Source organism: Oratosquilla oratoria, chromosome 40 (assembly GCF_046742065.1).
Source record: "Oratosquilla oratoria isolate Oo_2021 chromosome 40, ASM4674206v1, whole genome shotgun sequence".
NCBI classification, from domain to species: domain Eukaryota; kingdom Metazoa; phylum Arthropoda; class Malacostraca; order Stomatopoda; family Squillidae; genus Oratosquilla; species Oratosquilla oratoria.
Genome location: NC_134816.1, coordinates 835001 through 850000, shown reverse-complemented (window position 1 = coordinate 850000; position 15000 = coordinate 835001). Strand labels below are relative to the sequence as shown.

General features: G+C 40.2%; 1 protein-coding gene across 10 annotated transcripts in view; it reads right to left on the bottom strand.

The window, feature by feature from the left end:
• The window catches only part of LOC143020615 (filamin-A-like), a 379720-nt gene that overhangs the window by 64066 nt on the left and 300654 nt on the right, over positions 1-15000 (bottom strand). For all 10 annotated transcript variants that reach the window (XM_076177057.1, XM_076177058.1, XM_076177066.1 and 7 more), the window contains 4 exons: positions 5169-5321; positions 1965-2186; positions 1293-1438; positions 1-112 (listed from right to left, as the gene is read on the bottom strand). The exon at positions 1-112 is cut by the window's left edge and continues 57 nt beyond it. In XM_076177057.1, the coding sequence (XP_076033172.1) occupies positions 1-112; positions 1293-1438; positions 1965-2186; positions 5169-5321 (633 nt within the window). The remainder of the gene's footprint in view (positions 113-1292; positions 1439-1964; positions 2187-5168; positions 5322-15000) is intronic.

Below are 15000 nucleotides of genomic sequence, written 5' to 3'. Positions count from 1 at the left end.
CGGCTGGCCGGTCGACAGGGATGAGCTCAAGGTGACGTAACGTTAGGCTCACCCTGGACGTATCAGCGACGCGGCACACGAAGGGGCAGCCCCGTACAGTCTCTCCGTTGAACTTGAGTGGGAGGAAGTTTTAGCTTTATATGTGGTTGAGTAACTAATGAATATATTAACAGCAGGATGGGTAAGACAGAATAGGGGATTTGTATGTTAAAATTATTATCCTAACTAAATTTACTTTTATGGATTATTATACTTGATTCTTGAATTAGTAATCACAATTATGTACACAAAGGAATATAGAACATACACATGGATACATGCACAAAAATGCATGCATACACCCACTTACGCCCACGTTCTCTCCATCTCTCTCTCTCTCTCTCTCTCTCTCTCTCTCTCTCTCTCTCTCTCTCTCTAGACACACACACACACACACACACACACACACACACACACACACACACACACACACACACACACACACACACACACAGTCATAAACTTTAGTCGGGGAGAGATTGTTGTCATCAGTAGTCGGAGCGATATTGTCTTCCAGGACAGAAGCGCTGGTGCTCAGCGAGAAACTACGATACAATACCTAGCCACCAATACCCAGCCTCCCACTATCCACCGCTTCAGGTCATCTCCGTGACCTACTTCCCACGCTTACAATGCAAACTCCAAAATCGCTCACTGGCGGATATCTAGAATCGTCATGGAGTCCAGTTGAGGCCCACATACCGAGTTGAATGAATTACTGTAACAATAGACAAAAAGTTCACATTGGAGAAACAGGATGATAACAAAAAACAATAGTAATAAAGAGAGAATCGGATCACTATTCCCTAGAATTCCCACGGGAGGCCATCTTAGAATATTATTTCGCATTATTATCACTGATAGATTGACACAGACACGAATTGACAAAGAGAAATAAAACAGTTAAGAGGCTGACAGAAAGTGACACATTCCCAAGCGCGCACACACACACACACACACACACACACACACACACACACACACACACACACACACACACACACACACACACTCACTCATAAACAGACATGCAGCGAACAACACGGAATACATCTTAGGCCTGCCGAACACAAATAAAATCAAGTAAAAAAGGGTTAAACACGTTTCTTGGTGTCCGCATCAACCTCCAATCTCAAGAGGAGCATTTACGGAGCAACTGCAGAAGCACCAGCAAAGAGTCTGCAGAGCACCATCGAAACTCCTGCAGAATACTTGCGGAATATCTGCGGAATCCCTGGGGAACACCTACTTACCTTGATGTCAATTGTGTGTATTTTGGCGGTGTCAGGTGTAAAGGAGACGAGGCACCTGCCACCTCCCAGCACCTGCACATGGTTGGGCACCTCTCCATCGTTGATGCTGATCTCCAGCTGACCCTCTCCTGCTTGGGAAGCATCCACTGCAACCCAGACAAAAAGAGTTTCGTTGTTACGACTCTGTTTATCCTAGCTGCTGCTAAATGATTTCATATAGTTGTGGCGAAAATGTCAAATTCATCTCTGTTAGTCCTTTCACTGCATTTTGCTTCTTATGATTTGATTTGATTTGTAATTGGGGTAATCTTATTCAGGTAAGTAAACCCCCATCCACTTCCTTGACATAAACAGAAAAAGGATGAACATGTTTGGCTGTGTTACTCTCCCTTTACAGGATACCCTAAATCCCTTTCTCGCCCCAAATGATATCACAGTCCAAACCATGATCACCTCAGTGATACTGTATGTCTGGCAGTGTGTATGGAAAATTGTTATTATGGTTCCTTATAACATATTAGGACTATAAGAGAGAGAATAACCAGATTCTAGGTTGAGCATTCTGAATTATGCATGCCAAATTTCCCCGAAATCCGTTGTACCGTTTTCGCTACACTTGTCAATTACAAATATGTTAGAGACACAATATTGTCTCATTCCTGCACAACTTACCCCTAAACTGACAGGGCTGACCGACAACTCCATTGGGAACGTCTGAGACCCTGATAAGGGCGGCGTCGTAGGCCTTGGCGATGAAGGGTGACCCTTGGACCTTTTGTCCAGATACGCCCACGTCGACGACGTAGGATCCAACCTCACTGGTAGCAAAGGCTACGCGATAGACGCCTTCTCCACTCTCTGTCAACTGGTAAGACACGGGCCGCTTGGCGGGACCTGTGAGTGGAAAAGGGCAAAGAAGTCAGAATTATTAAACATATATTTGGAAATAGGACAATGTGGTCAGAATAATAGGAACTGTGTGAAAAAATAGGACAAAAACTAGATTCACAGGAACCCGAGAATAGAAAACACCTATATGTCGGACAAATAAATGATGATGACATATTTTTGAGACAAAAAGAACGGGAAATTAATATAACAGAATCTGAAGGCATAAGACGAGGAAGTCAGTGTACTAGAACCTCAGGGACTTGAAAGAATGTGGAGGTCAGAATGACAGTACCTATGGGTGGAATATGTACATAAAAGTTAGCATGGTAGTACGTGTGTGTGGAGGAGGAAAAAGACAGGAGGTAAAATAAACAGGACATATATGCAAAAAGTAAATAAATGAATAAAAAACAGTGAAGTCAACGAAAACGGAGAGATGGTGAATATTTGCAAAACAGATATGACAAATAAAAACAACACGCATTTTATATCTCTATTATAGAGAAATAGGAGGTGCCACGGCCTCTGACTGCTGCAAACGAACTATGGGTCATGGCTAAAAGGTGAAGAGTCTGGGAATGTGATATTTCAAAACCGACATCAACTAAAATCAGTGCTTTATTTCATTATCATTTTACTATATAATTATAGCATTACCTTATATAATTATATTATCATAATATTCCATTACTATAATTATCATAGTCCCATATCATAAAATCTCTTTATATATACCTACACACACACACACCCATGCCCAGACACACACATACACACACACACGCGGAATGTCATATTTCAAAACCGACATCAACCAAAATCAATGTTTGAGTAAGAATCAATGTTAAATTTCATTATCATTTTACTATATGATTATATCATGACCTTATATAATTATATTATCATAATATTCCACTACTATAATTATCATATTGCCATATTATAAAATTCCTTTATATATACCTACACACCTACACCCACACCCACGCCCAGACACACACACCACACACACACACACACACACACACACACACACACACACACACGCGCGCGCGCGCGCGCACGAATGTTGCTCCTTTCCTGTATGCTATGACTAAGTATATTAAGTAAATATATACACATACAAATTTTATCTTTATACACATGTAAACCTAATTTTCCCTATTATCCCTTCTATAAAAAAATAGAACAAAGTACATTCCCTTGTTTAAGCAAACAGAATTTTTTTCATAGACGATCTAAACTAATCCAAAGCCTGATTCTTCATACACATATACAACTATCAAACTGGTAATATTAGAACAAAAATATATTAGAATTCAAAAGTCGAAAAATTACGAAATTTATGTACTAAGCCTCAGATACCTCCAGCATTTCGTAGTCACCTAGTATGTTTTCACAAAGTTTCTACGTTCTGCATGTTGCAGTGGGAAACACCAAGAAAATGACAATGATGAATGAGGAAAATGGAGGAGAAATAAGAAAAATTGAGGTGAAAGCAGTGATAAAGATGATGAGTGCAGGGTTAGATGGGTATCACGAGGAGTGTCTGAAAAAAGGAGGTACAGTGATGGTGGACTGGCTAGTGAGGTGTTTAACGTTTGTCTAAAAGAGGGTAGAGATCCAAAGGACTGAAGGAGTGTCCGTATAGTTCCGCTTTACAAGGGAAAAGGGGATAAGTGTGAGTGTAGTAGTTTCAGAGGGATCAGTTTTGTTGAATGTAGTTAGGAAGGCTTATGGGAGGGTTTTCGATTGAGAAGATTAGGGGAGGAACAGATGTAGTAATTGGTGAGGAAGTGTGGGTTTAGAATAGATACGGGTTGTGTGGATCAGGTTTTTGTGGTAAGACAGATATGTGAAAAAGCTTTACGAAAAGGTAAGGATATTAATTGGCCTTTATGGATTTAGAAAATGTTTATGACGGGGTAGACAAGAAGGCACTGTGACAAATATTGCAGATATATGGAATAGGGGGAAAGCTGTTAAGAGCAGTCGAAAGTTTTTACGGGAGTAGTGGAGCTGTTCAATTTATACACGGGTGGGCTGGTGCGAGAGGTAAATGCAAGGGTAATGGGCCGGGGATTGGAGATGGTTAAAGCAAAAGGAGAAAATGGGAGATAAGACAGTTGTGGTTTCCTGACAACACTGCGCTTGTAGCAGGATCAGAAGAGGCATTAAGTAAGCTTGTGACGGAGTTTGGAAAGGTGTGTGAAAGGAAATTAAAGATGAATGTGGGTAAAAGTAAGGTGATGAGATGTATAAGGGGAGAAAATGGCAGCAATTTGGAAGTGAGTAATTGGGGGAAGGGGGAGTGAAGGAGTATGTGTGAATATTTTGACACAGTCCGAAGGGATTTCTCCACTTCTCTTTTTCTGCATAAAGGGACGGAGAGGAGGGGGGGGGGGTCGCTGATTAAATGAAACGGCCTTGCTGTGGATGTGCTGTACCTTACTGCATTGCTTCTTATCTAGGCCAGTGGGTGAGATGCAGAGATGATCTGTCATCTAGCAGTCAAGAAAAAAATGGAGGGAGGGATGATGAATGGGTTTGGAGTATGTGGGTATGAAATGGGTGGGAGTACATTGATGATGATGATGATGATGATGATGATGATGATGATGATGATGATGATGATGATGATGATGATGATGATGATGATGATGATGATGATGAAATAATAATAATAATAATAATAATAACAATAATGATATGATAATAATAATAATGATAATGATTAAAAATAATAATAATAATAATAATAATAATAATAATAATAATAATAATAATAATAACAATAATGATGATGATAATGATAATAACAATAATAATAATAATAATAATAATAATAATAATGATGATAATGATGATAATTATAATAATTACAAATGTAAAAAAATTTGGTAAGGATAATAGATATTAATGATCACAATAAAAACGCTGAATCATGTAAAGTCAAATAAACTAAAAATGTCAGTTTCTACTTACTAACTATGTGGACCTGGATGTCCTCCTTGGAGACGTTGGCGGCGGACACGTCGAAGGCAGAGAGCTGCCCCGCGGGGAAATGTTTGATGGAGTCACCAAGGACAGCCACACGAGCACTCGACCCCTCCATCACCTCCACACTCCACGGCGATCCTGAAAAGATCAGAAAAACAAGCTGCATTAACCTCCCAAGAAGTGGTAAATATAAATAAATACCTGTATGTACACATACAATACCTGCTCAGCCTCAAATTCACCCATTAATTTTGTTATGCAAACACAGCACTTACCACTTAATAAAATTCTCTATAAAAGAAAATATATTACACAATGAATCCTTGGTAGAAAAAGATATCAAATAGCAAAAATAAATAAATGAATAAATAAAACACAAATTGTACAACGATTTAAGACTTGACCGTGAACGCACAATGTCACATTTAATTCATATTGCCTTCTAACGACTTTTAACCCTCTGTACACTCCTTAATGAAAATATGGAAACTGCAGTTTACGATGGAAGAGAGCATGAACAATGAGATCTAAATCCTGTCACTCATGATCAAACTATGTAAATATAGTCTCTACAGTTATTGAATTTATGCACTTTTGTAAAATGTATGTATTTTCTGAGATAGTAAACGGGAGACTTATAAAACATTTAGCAATGAAACTTAAATTTTCAGTGACTAATTACTTATAAGGGGTTACTAGAACCGTGATATATGTGATAACAAAAGTGTTTTTTTTTTATCTAACACCAGGCAATTCTAGCTTGAGGAACCATGATCCCTTAAAACGGTTTCTTAAACTTATCCAATATCAGAACTCCCTGTAGTCAGGTTGAGACAATCCAGCACCCACTTGTATCACTTCTTAAAATCTATTTCAACACCTTCAGTTTAAGAAACATTGCCTTGGAAGGTTAAACTTCAGACTTTGATTGTACAGCATTTCAAACAGTAACAAATCTTGAACATAATTAGTTTCTTGTACAATCCAGCTGGCAATTCTTTGTATTAATAAGAATTCACTTACAAAATTTTCTACTTATTGTAGGACATTGATTGTTCATAAAAATGTATCAAGTGATAATAATCTTACTTTTATTTACATAACTAGAAATAGTAAACGCACATAACCAACTGAGTGACATCCTATGTATGCCATCGTGTCTTGCAAATTGTTGTTTTGATTATCATTACCGTGAAATATCTTTAAATGAATTATAACTATTAAAGACTTTTTAAGGTGGTCTTTTTCAGATATCTTCATCGTTACATAGATAGGGTATCTAGTTAATATTTCTGTAAATTTTCGAGGAAATTTATTTTATAATTTTTTTTTACCAATGTGGTCGAATACTATCTAATACAGAGATATTTAATGAACAAAAATTTCCCTCGATAGTAACACTGAAAACTGTCGATATATTCAATGTAAAGAAGAGAAATAGCGCTCAACTGAGAAAGAAAATATGAAGCTGTTCATTCGTTGAAACTCCAAGTCACGATGGATTAGCATGTTGGTCGCTGACTCAATACCTCATGACTATCATTCGTTATTCTGACGTCACAGATGCTGTGAAAGCCAATCAGCGAACGCTAGCTCAGTAACAAGTTTACATAAAGATGTAAGACTGAGTGGCTCTGTAGACTCTGTAAATTCTTGTTCACAGAGGAAGAGTGTCGGTTTTGTTGGCTAGATACGGTGTGGTGATCAATTACCCGCGACTGAATGCTTGGTTAGGCACGAAATGCAGCTTGTACTAACCGACATGATGCCACGAAGTCAAGAGCAAATGCGAAAGCAAAAACATATTCCTTATTTGATCACTAAAGCACCACAACAACGCAAATAGAATGATAGCACATTCACATTTCATGATGAATTAATTATACATATTGCACTATATCCCATTGCGTATTCATGCACGAAACTTATTCAAACAGCACTTTGGTCTATAAAGTAACATTCCATGCAGCCTCAGATGAAACTGACTTCACGAAGACGCCTTCAAGTGGATCACACATAGGAAGACGCCCCTTGCGTGTCTGACCTCAAACTCTATCTGCAACAGGGCGGGGATGAGACACCTCAACAACGTCATTTCCTTGTGACGTAATTACTTACAAATAGGAGAGGGCGTGACGCAAGAAGTTGATAACGGTTGCATCGTTCTACTTGACGCTTCACGTCACGTAGGGTAATCAAGCATCGCCTATTAAGGTAACACAATACTTTCTATTGTACACCAACAGACACTTGTTCTAACTATAATGGACTTAATTATGTAAATAAAGCTTACAGATACTTTTGCAATAACCAAGTTATATTCAAAAAATATCTTTATCATAAGACAACCAATGTAGTGAAAAATCCTATAATTATATACCGTGGTTAAATTCTGAGGGGGGGTTTTAACCTTTAGCTTTCACTGAGCAATTACCTTCATGTATACATTTTGTCACTAAGGTTTGATACGATGACCAACAGATTATTTAACTTTAAGCAACGAGAATGCGTAAACTTGAAGCCTTATTCTGCTGAATCCAGCTTATTATATTCAGACATATGGTAAACCCACCCAAACGGTAGACAGGTTACACTTGTCTCAATTCACCCTTTCATATCAAGGGGTATTTCTTTTTCATTTTTTTATCAATGTCATACGATTTCTTTAAACCCGTGATGCCGCTTCAGTTTTTGAAATTCAGATCTAGTGTTCCTCCACAGAACCGGGCTCTCCCCTGGAGTGTTGACACACCCTTTGTACCTCATCATAATGGCTCAATACGACTTTGTAAGGTCTTATGTACTGCAAAATTGTTGATATAGTTATTTATTTACCGATGCTTGAGTATTTCTGAATAATCACTCGTCGTATGTACTCTGAAATCAGCATAATCAACACAACCATAATGACTAAGTAGTAAGTCTACTAAACCTCTGATGTCCGCCATTGCAAAGAGAGGTTAGGGAACCACAAAAAATCCTGAACAAAGAATAAGTCATTTGTAATCTCTATGATAAAGATTGTCACATCAGTAACATCATGGCCGAACTTGACGTGAACTCACAACTGGGGACCAAAAACAAACAATGAAACGATCACAATGGTGGAGAGAGACTGAAGAGACTCTTATGTACGACGCACTAGCCTCCTCCTTGCGACTGAGGGGTGCCACGGAGATGAATAGTATAACTTGGTAGCAACTAGAATAAAAAGGAAAAATAAATAAATAAAATAGTCGAGATAGGTTTTAACGCTTTCGCTACAGAGGGACTGTCATGACCACAAATGGTGGCTAAAGCTCCGGTCATACATGCACGACTCAAGTGAGTTCGTTTGAGTAGAAATGACTTCGTTTTCAATTTCTTATTTTTCGAATCTCCCAATGTCATGATGATGATGATTGATGATGATGATGATGATGATGATGATGATGATGATGAGGAGGAGGAGGAGGAGGAGGAGGAGGAGGAGGAGGGAGAGAAGGAGATGGACGAGGAGGAGGAAGAGGATTAGGACGAGGAGGAGGAAAAGGAGGAAGAGGAAAAGGAGGAGGAAAAGGAGGAAGAGGAAGAGATGAAGGAGGAGGAGGAGGAAGAGGAAGAGAAGACAGTAGAATAACAATAGCAAAAGAGATGGGATAGAATTAGATGATAAATGCATACCAAAGGAAGAATAACTTAAGAATAAGACGGAAGAAAAAATAAATTAAGCAAGAGGTAAATAAAAATAAAAATAAATACAGCAGAATGACGACTGCATTGCTGTCATACGAGAATAAACAAAAACCGGAAACTGTGGAAGACAAAGAGGTGAGGAAAAAAGCACACACAAAAAGAGGAGAGAGGAGGATGACAAGATGGGAAAAGATGATGATGGTGAGAAGGAGGAGTAGGGAGGGGAGGGGGATGTGGAGGAGGAGGAGATGTGGAAGAGGAGGAGGGGGAGGAGGAGGGGGAGGAGGAGGGGGAGGAGGAGATGTGGAAAAGGAGGACGAGGAGGAGGAGAGGTTGAAGAGGAGGAGGAGAGATGGGAGAGGAAGAGGAGGAGGGGAAGGAAGAGGTGAAAGAGGAGATGAAAGAGGAGGAGGAGAAATAGGAGGACGAAGAAAAGGAGGAGGAAGACGGGGAAGAGGAATACAAGTAAGAAACTGAAGAAAACAACGAAGATGAATAATAGGTACACGGATGTATAAAGATGCAAAGGGGCAGGAAGAATTAGAAGGAACACAGGAGGCGGTAGTGGTGGTGGATGGTAGACAGGAGGAGGACTGGTGGTGTGGGGTGGGGGGAGGTAAGGGGAAGGGGGGATAGGGATGATCCGTTACGCGAGAGATCGGACGTCCTGGCTGAGAGATGACCGACCCTCATCGGCTTCACCGGCAGTGTACGTACAGAGAACGTCTTCAGACAAGGTAATGATTCATCCTTGTATTTCTCTATTTTTCATCAAGAAGTTATGGACATAACTAATCAAGTTTTCCGAGTTCTTTAGCGAGGTTAGGTTAGACTGGGTTAGGCTAGGTTAAGTTAGATTAGGTGTGATTTTCGAAGTACCACCATACAGATGTCGACACCAATCAAAATTGGCGACTTATATATTTACAGAGCGACAGCGACATCATTGGCTTATTTTGCCTGAAATTCAAAGGATTCCTTCCCGTACTTCTCTTTGTATGATACTGGACTTGATAGAATTAGTTATATATATATATATATATATAATATACATATATATATATATATATATATATGTATGTATGTATATACATATATATATATATATATGCACTAAAAACCCGCTATTATTTGGATTTAAGAAAAGAAGGAAATAACGAATTTCCGTATATTTCGATCACTTGTTGTGGATGACAGCAAGTGATCGAAATATACGGAAATTCGTTATTTCCTTCTTTTCTTAAATCCAAATAATAGTGGGTTTTTAGTGCAATTACTAATGTGTAACGACATTACTGGACAGTGATATATATACATATATATGTGTGTGTGTGTGTGTGTGTGTGTGTGTGTGTGTGTGTGTGTGTGTGTGTGTGTGTGTGTGTGTGTGTGTGTGTTTATGCAATTATATATATATATATATATGTATATATATATATATATATATTACATTTTTATCAACCACAATATTTAATTCTAAGCATTCAACATCTAGAGACTCGAGGAGGGCAACATGCATAAACTGAAATGTGTAGCCAAGGACTCAAACCTGTACTAGCACGTGACAAGTGTTAGTGACTTAACTGATTGCGCAATCGGTTAAGTCAAGTGCTAGACATTCTGCATGGCATCCAACCAGACCAGGTGCCTTACTTGCTTTCATCATCTTAACAACTGCCTTCATTTCATCCTTATTTCTCCTCCATATATATATATATATATATATATGGAGAATATATATATATATATATATATATATATATATATATATATATATATATATATATATACCGTATACAGATCTGGGCGCGTTCCGTGGTGCGTTCCGCTTTAGTTTGGCCGCAGTTAGCGCTTTTAAAGCAATATAAGTGCCAGTGTAGTATGTGGCCTACCTTGTGGATGTGCCTACGAATTTTTTCTTTGGGATAGTATATATGTGGCCTATCGGACTTTTATTTCGGTATGAACCTGTCTCTCGAGCTTTAATAGTATGGGAGCGCTAACCGTGGTCAAACTAAAGCGAACACACCGAGGAATGCACCTAGGAACGCACCAAGGAACGCGCCCAGCTCTCTTTCTCTCTCTCTCTCTCTCTCTCTCTCTCTATATATATATATATATATATATATATATATATATAGAGAGAGAGAGAGAGAGAGAGAGAGAGAGAGAGAACAAATGACAGATGAGAATTTTGGATGGTGGAAGTAAAACGAAGATGCTCTCGGAATAGATTTGACTCTTACGTTACGACCATTTTGGTCTTCTTCGAAGAATTGTCACAACTCTCTGAAGAAGAACAAAGTGGTCGTAAGAGTAAAATCTATTCCGAGACCATCTTCGTTTTACTTCCACCACCCACTCTCACACACACACACATATATATATATATATATATATATATATAGCTAAGAAACTAATGAATGAAGGTTGTATTAACAATAAATTAATAATAACTTAATTACAAAGGCACCTTTCACATAAACATCTGTGGCGCTATTACTGACCGAAAACAAAAAATCGTGCCTGGGAGGCCCTGGCACCTGAAGGAACAAATTAACCTGGGCTTCCGGGACGACAACCTACTTAAGGACTGCAAGACGAGACAGGTGCTTTGAGGTCCTCCGAGACGACGGCAGGAATGCCTAAATAGAGGCAACAGTGTGAGGAACTCACGCCGAGAGGCGCTTTGCTGCAGCCTAATCCGTTACCTTTGCCTTACGTGCCGGTACAGTTAGACTTAGTGACAATCACTGGAAGTTGAGGCGCGAACGGGAGCCTTTTTTTACTTAGGAGACGAGGTTGAAGCGAACATGCCACAGCAAATGTATACAATGCTACATCTAATACACTAGATACTCTCTATTAATATAAACAATTCTCGCAACACTGTAACAAATAATTCAAGTGAATCAGCAATTTTATATTCATCTTGAATATAATCAACAAGGTGACGCTACCTAAATAAATATCCTGTTGAATACGTCACCTTGTTGAAGAGGTTGATTTAACGCTAAATCAAAACCTAGCTGAAACCGATTGCCAACATACTGAGTAGTGTCAATGCCTTTACAGATTTTACTCTAACAAAATAAAAAAATTATTCAAGCAAGAAACTTCTAACCCTTGAAACTAGGTTACTACCACAAACAAAGGAAAAAATCTACCATCTCATGATTTATTTCTATTCAACCATTTACCGCTCTTCGAGATTGCTAGGCATACTAACCACCTCGATGTTATTCACACAAATATAAGAAAATGATGCTGAGCTGATACAATTAGCTATGGAATAAAAATATCTTTGAATACAAAATTATAAAGATATAGCAAAATATGTATAATACTTAGCACAGGAAGTTGTGTGAGGGCGTTAAATTCAGAAATTGAGACGATATATTTGTGACTGAACTCTCGCCCACGCAAATATCTAGAAACGTAGCAACTGAACGCAGGAAGTCGGGCAAGTCACTACGTAACGGTGCTTGTACCCGGCATGGATGCGTGCGTGCGTGTGTGTGTGTGCGCTAATGTGTTTGTGTGCGTGTGTGCGCGTATGTGTACGCGTGCGTGTATGTGTGTGTGTGTGTGTGTGTGTGTGTGTGTGTGTGTGTGTGTGTGTGTGTGTGTGTGTGTGTGTGTGTGTGTGTGTGTGTGTGTGTGTGTGTGTGTGATTCACCATGGTCTTTGATCACGTGATGGACTAGTGATCGACAGATATTTCCCTCCCGGAAGATAGCTCAGAGCTCATGACCGATCTATGAGTAATGCTGTGACCTTACACGCACACACACACCCAACTCCCCGCTCATGAGTTGGAGTAACAACCCGCATCGCAGCAATACTGAAATTATTTCAGTCCTGGGTGGGATTCGAACCCAGACCGCCGTAGTGACAGTCAGGAACTCTACCAACTGTGCCGTGATTGTGTGTGTGTGTGTGTGTGTGTGTGTGTGTGTGTGTGTGTGTGTGTGTGTGTGTGTGTGTGTGTGTGTGTGTGTGTGTGTGTGTGTGTGTGTGTGTGTGAGATTCACCTTGGGCTTTGAATCACGGGTTGGACTCGTGATCGACAGCTATTTCCCTCCCGGAAGACAACTCAGAGCTCGTATAACCGATCTATGGGTAATGCTGTGCACCGATACTGACCTTACACGCGCACCGATACTGAAATTACTTCAGCCCTGGGCAGGATTCGAACCCGGACCGCCGTAGTGACAATCGGAGACTCTACCAACCGCGCCACCGAGTCGTGTCACTGTGTGTGTGTGTGTGTGTGTGTGTGTGTGTGTGTGTGTGTGTGTGTGTGTGTGTGTGTGTGTGTGTGTGTGTGTGTGTGTGTGTGTGTGTGTTTCACCTTGGTCTTTGGATCACGTGCTGGACTCGTGATCGACAGCTATTTCCCTCTCGGAAGAGAGCTCAGAGCTCGTATGACCGATCTATGGGTAATGCTGTGACCTTACATGCACACACACACACACACACCCAACTCCCCGCCCACGAGAGTTGGAGTAACGACTCGAAGCGCACCGATACTGAAATTATTTCAGCCCTGGGCAGGATTCGAACCCGGACCGCTGTGGTGACAGCTGGGGACTCTACCATCCGCGCCAACGAGTCGTGTGTGTGTGTGTGTGTGTGTGTGTGTGTGTGTGTGTGTGTGTGTGTGTGTGTGTGTGTGTGTGTGTCATCGTGTACATATACAAGGTGATTATTACCATGATATTTTGCTGTGCTAAATGTGGGCCAACATGGTAAAAGAGATAATAATGTACTTTACTTGTTGCACATCTTTAAATGTAAAATAATATTTATGGGAAACACAGTGCAGAGGCACGAGTATGTATTCGTCCATGGTTAGAAATATGACCCAGTAATGAAGAAATAGTAATTTACCTAAACTACCAATGTCAGAAAGTGCTCCGTAAAGAGGCATTACCCTAGCTATTTCTGAATTATTTATAACGATCAGTCTAATCAAATAAAAATCAAATCAAGGTTGAGTTTCAGTGTCATAGTACCATTAGTGGACTTGAGTAGGTCATATCCAATTTTTCACCCATATATCAACGATTTTTTTCCCTTAACTGAAGCCAAAAATTATATTGTCAGGAGCTTACTCTTAACATTTTATTGACCACGATAGATCTATATTTTCAAGACATCTCCCCTGAATATACGATGCAATATTTTTTTATTCTTTGGGTAGTTTGGTTTTCCCCTCAGTTGATTCACTCCACCAGACACCACCTAATATAGCCATGTTAGAGGAGGACGTCATTCCTGAACGGGATATCCAATGCCTTTGTTAACAAAGCTTTGCGGTTGTGGGTGGAGCCAAGATGTCTACAACGTTGAGCATTAAGCGAGGCCAAGAGCTCCCCAACACGAACGCGCTTCGAGAGAGGAAGTGAATTGACATATGCGCCAGTAACACACATGAAAGTACAGAAAGGAAATTTGCCCCCAGGTTGAGGTCGACGACCATGATTGGTGAAAGGGAAGAGAGAAGAGGAGGGTAGAGGGAGACAAAGGGATAAAAGGCGGGTAGCAGGAGAGAGATAAGAGGTGAGAGGAAGGAGACAGGAGAAAGGAGGAGAGAGGAGGGAAGAGGGAGTAGAAAGGAAGGAGGAATAAGGATGCAGGAAAGAGGAGGGACGAAAGAAAGGGGAAAGTGAGAAAGGAGGAGGGAGGAGGGAAAATGGAGGAGGGAGGGGGCAGAATGGGGGAAGGAGTTAAGAAGGGGGAGAGAGGAGGTAGGAAGGAGGAGGGAGGATTGAGAAGGAAAAGGAGAAGTGAAAAGGGAGGCGGAAGATGGGACTACAGGAAGGAACGCAGGAAAAGGTGAAATAGAGAAGCGTAAAAGGAGAAGGGAGAATGGAGATGGACAAAGGGAAATGGGTGGAGGAAGGAGGGAGAGGGAGAGGGAAAGGAAGAGGGAGGAGGAAGGAGGGAGAGGGAAGGGAAAGGAGGAAGGGGAAGGGGGAGGAGTACAATAGGTAAAAGGGGCTGATAATTAAGTCGACAAAGAACCTCCAGGCATTGTGGAGACGGTCTTGTGTTGCACCACAAAGAGATTGTACACAAAGCTTAAAAGATTACTTCATAATTACGTCAAAAAGTCTCTATTTTCCCTTTCGCAATC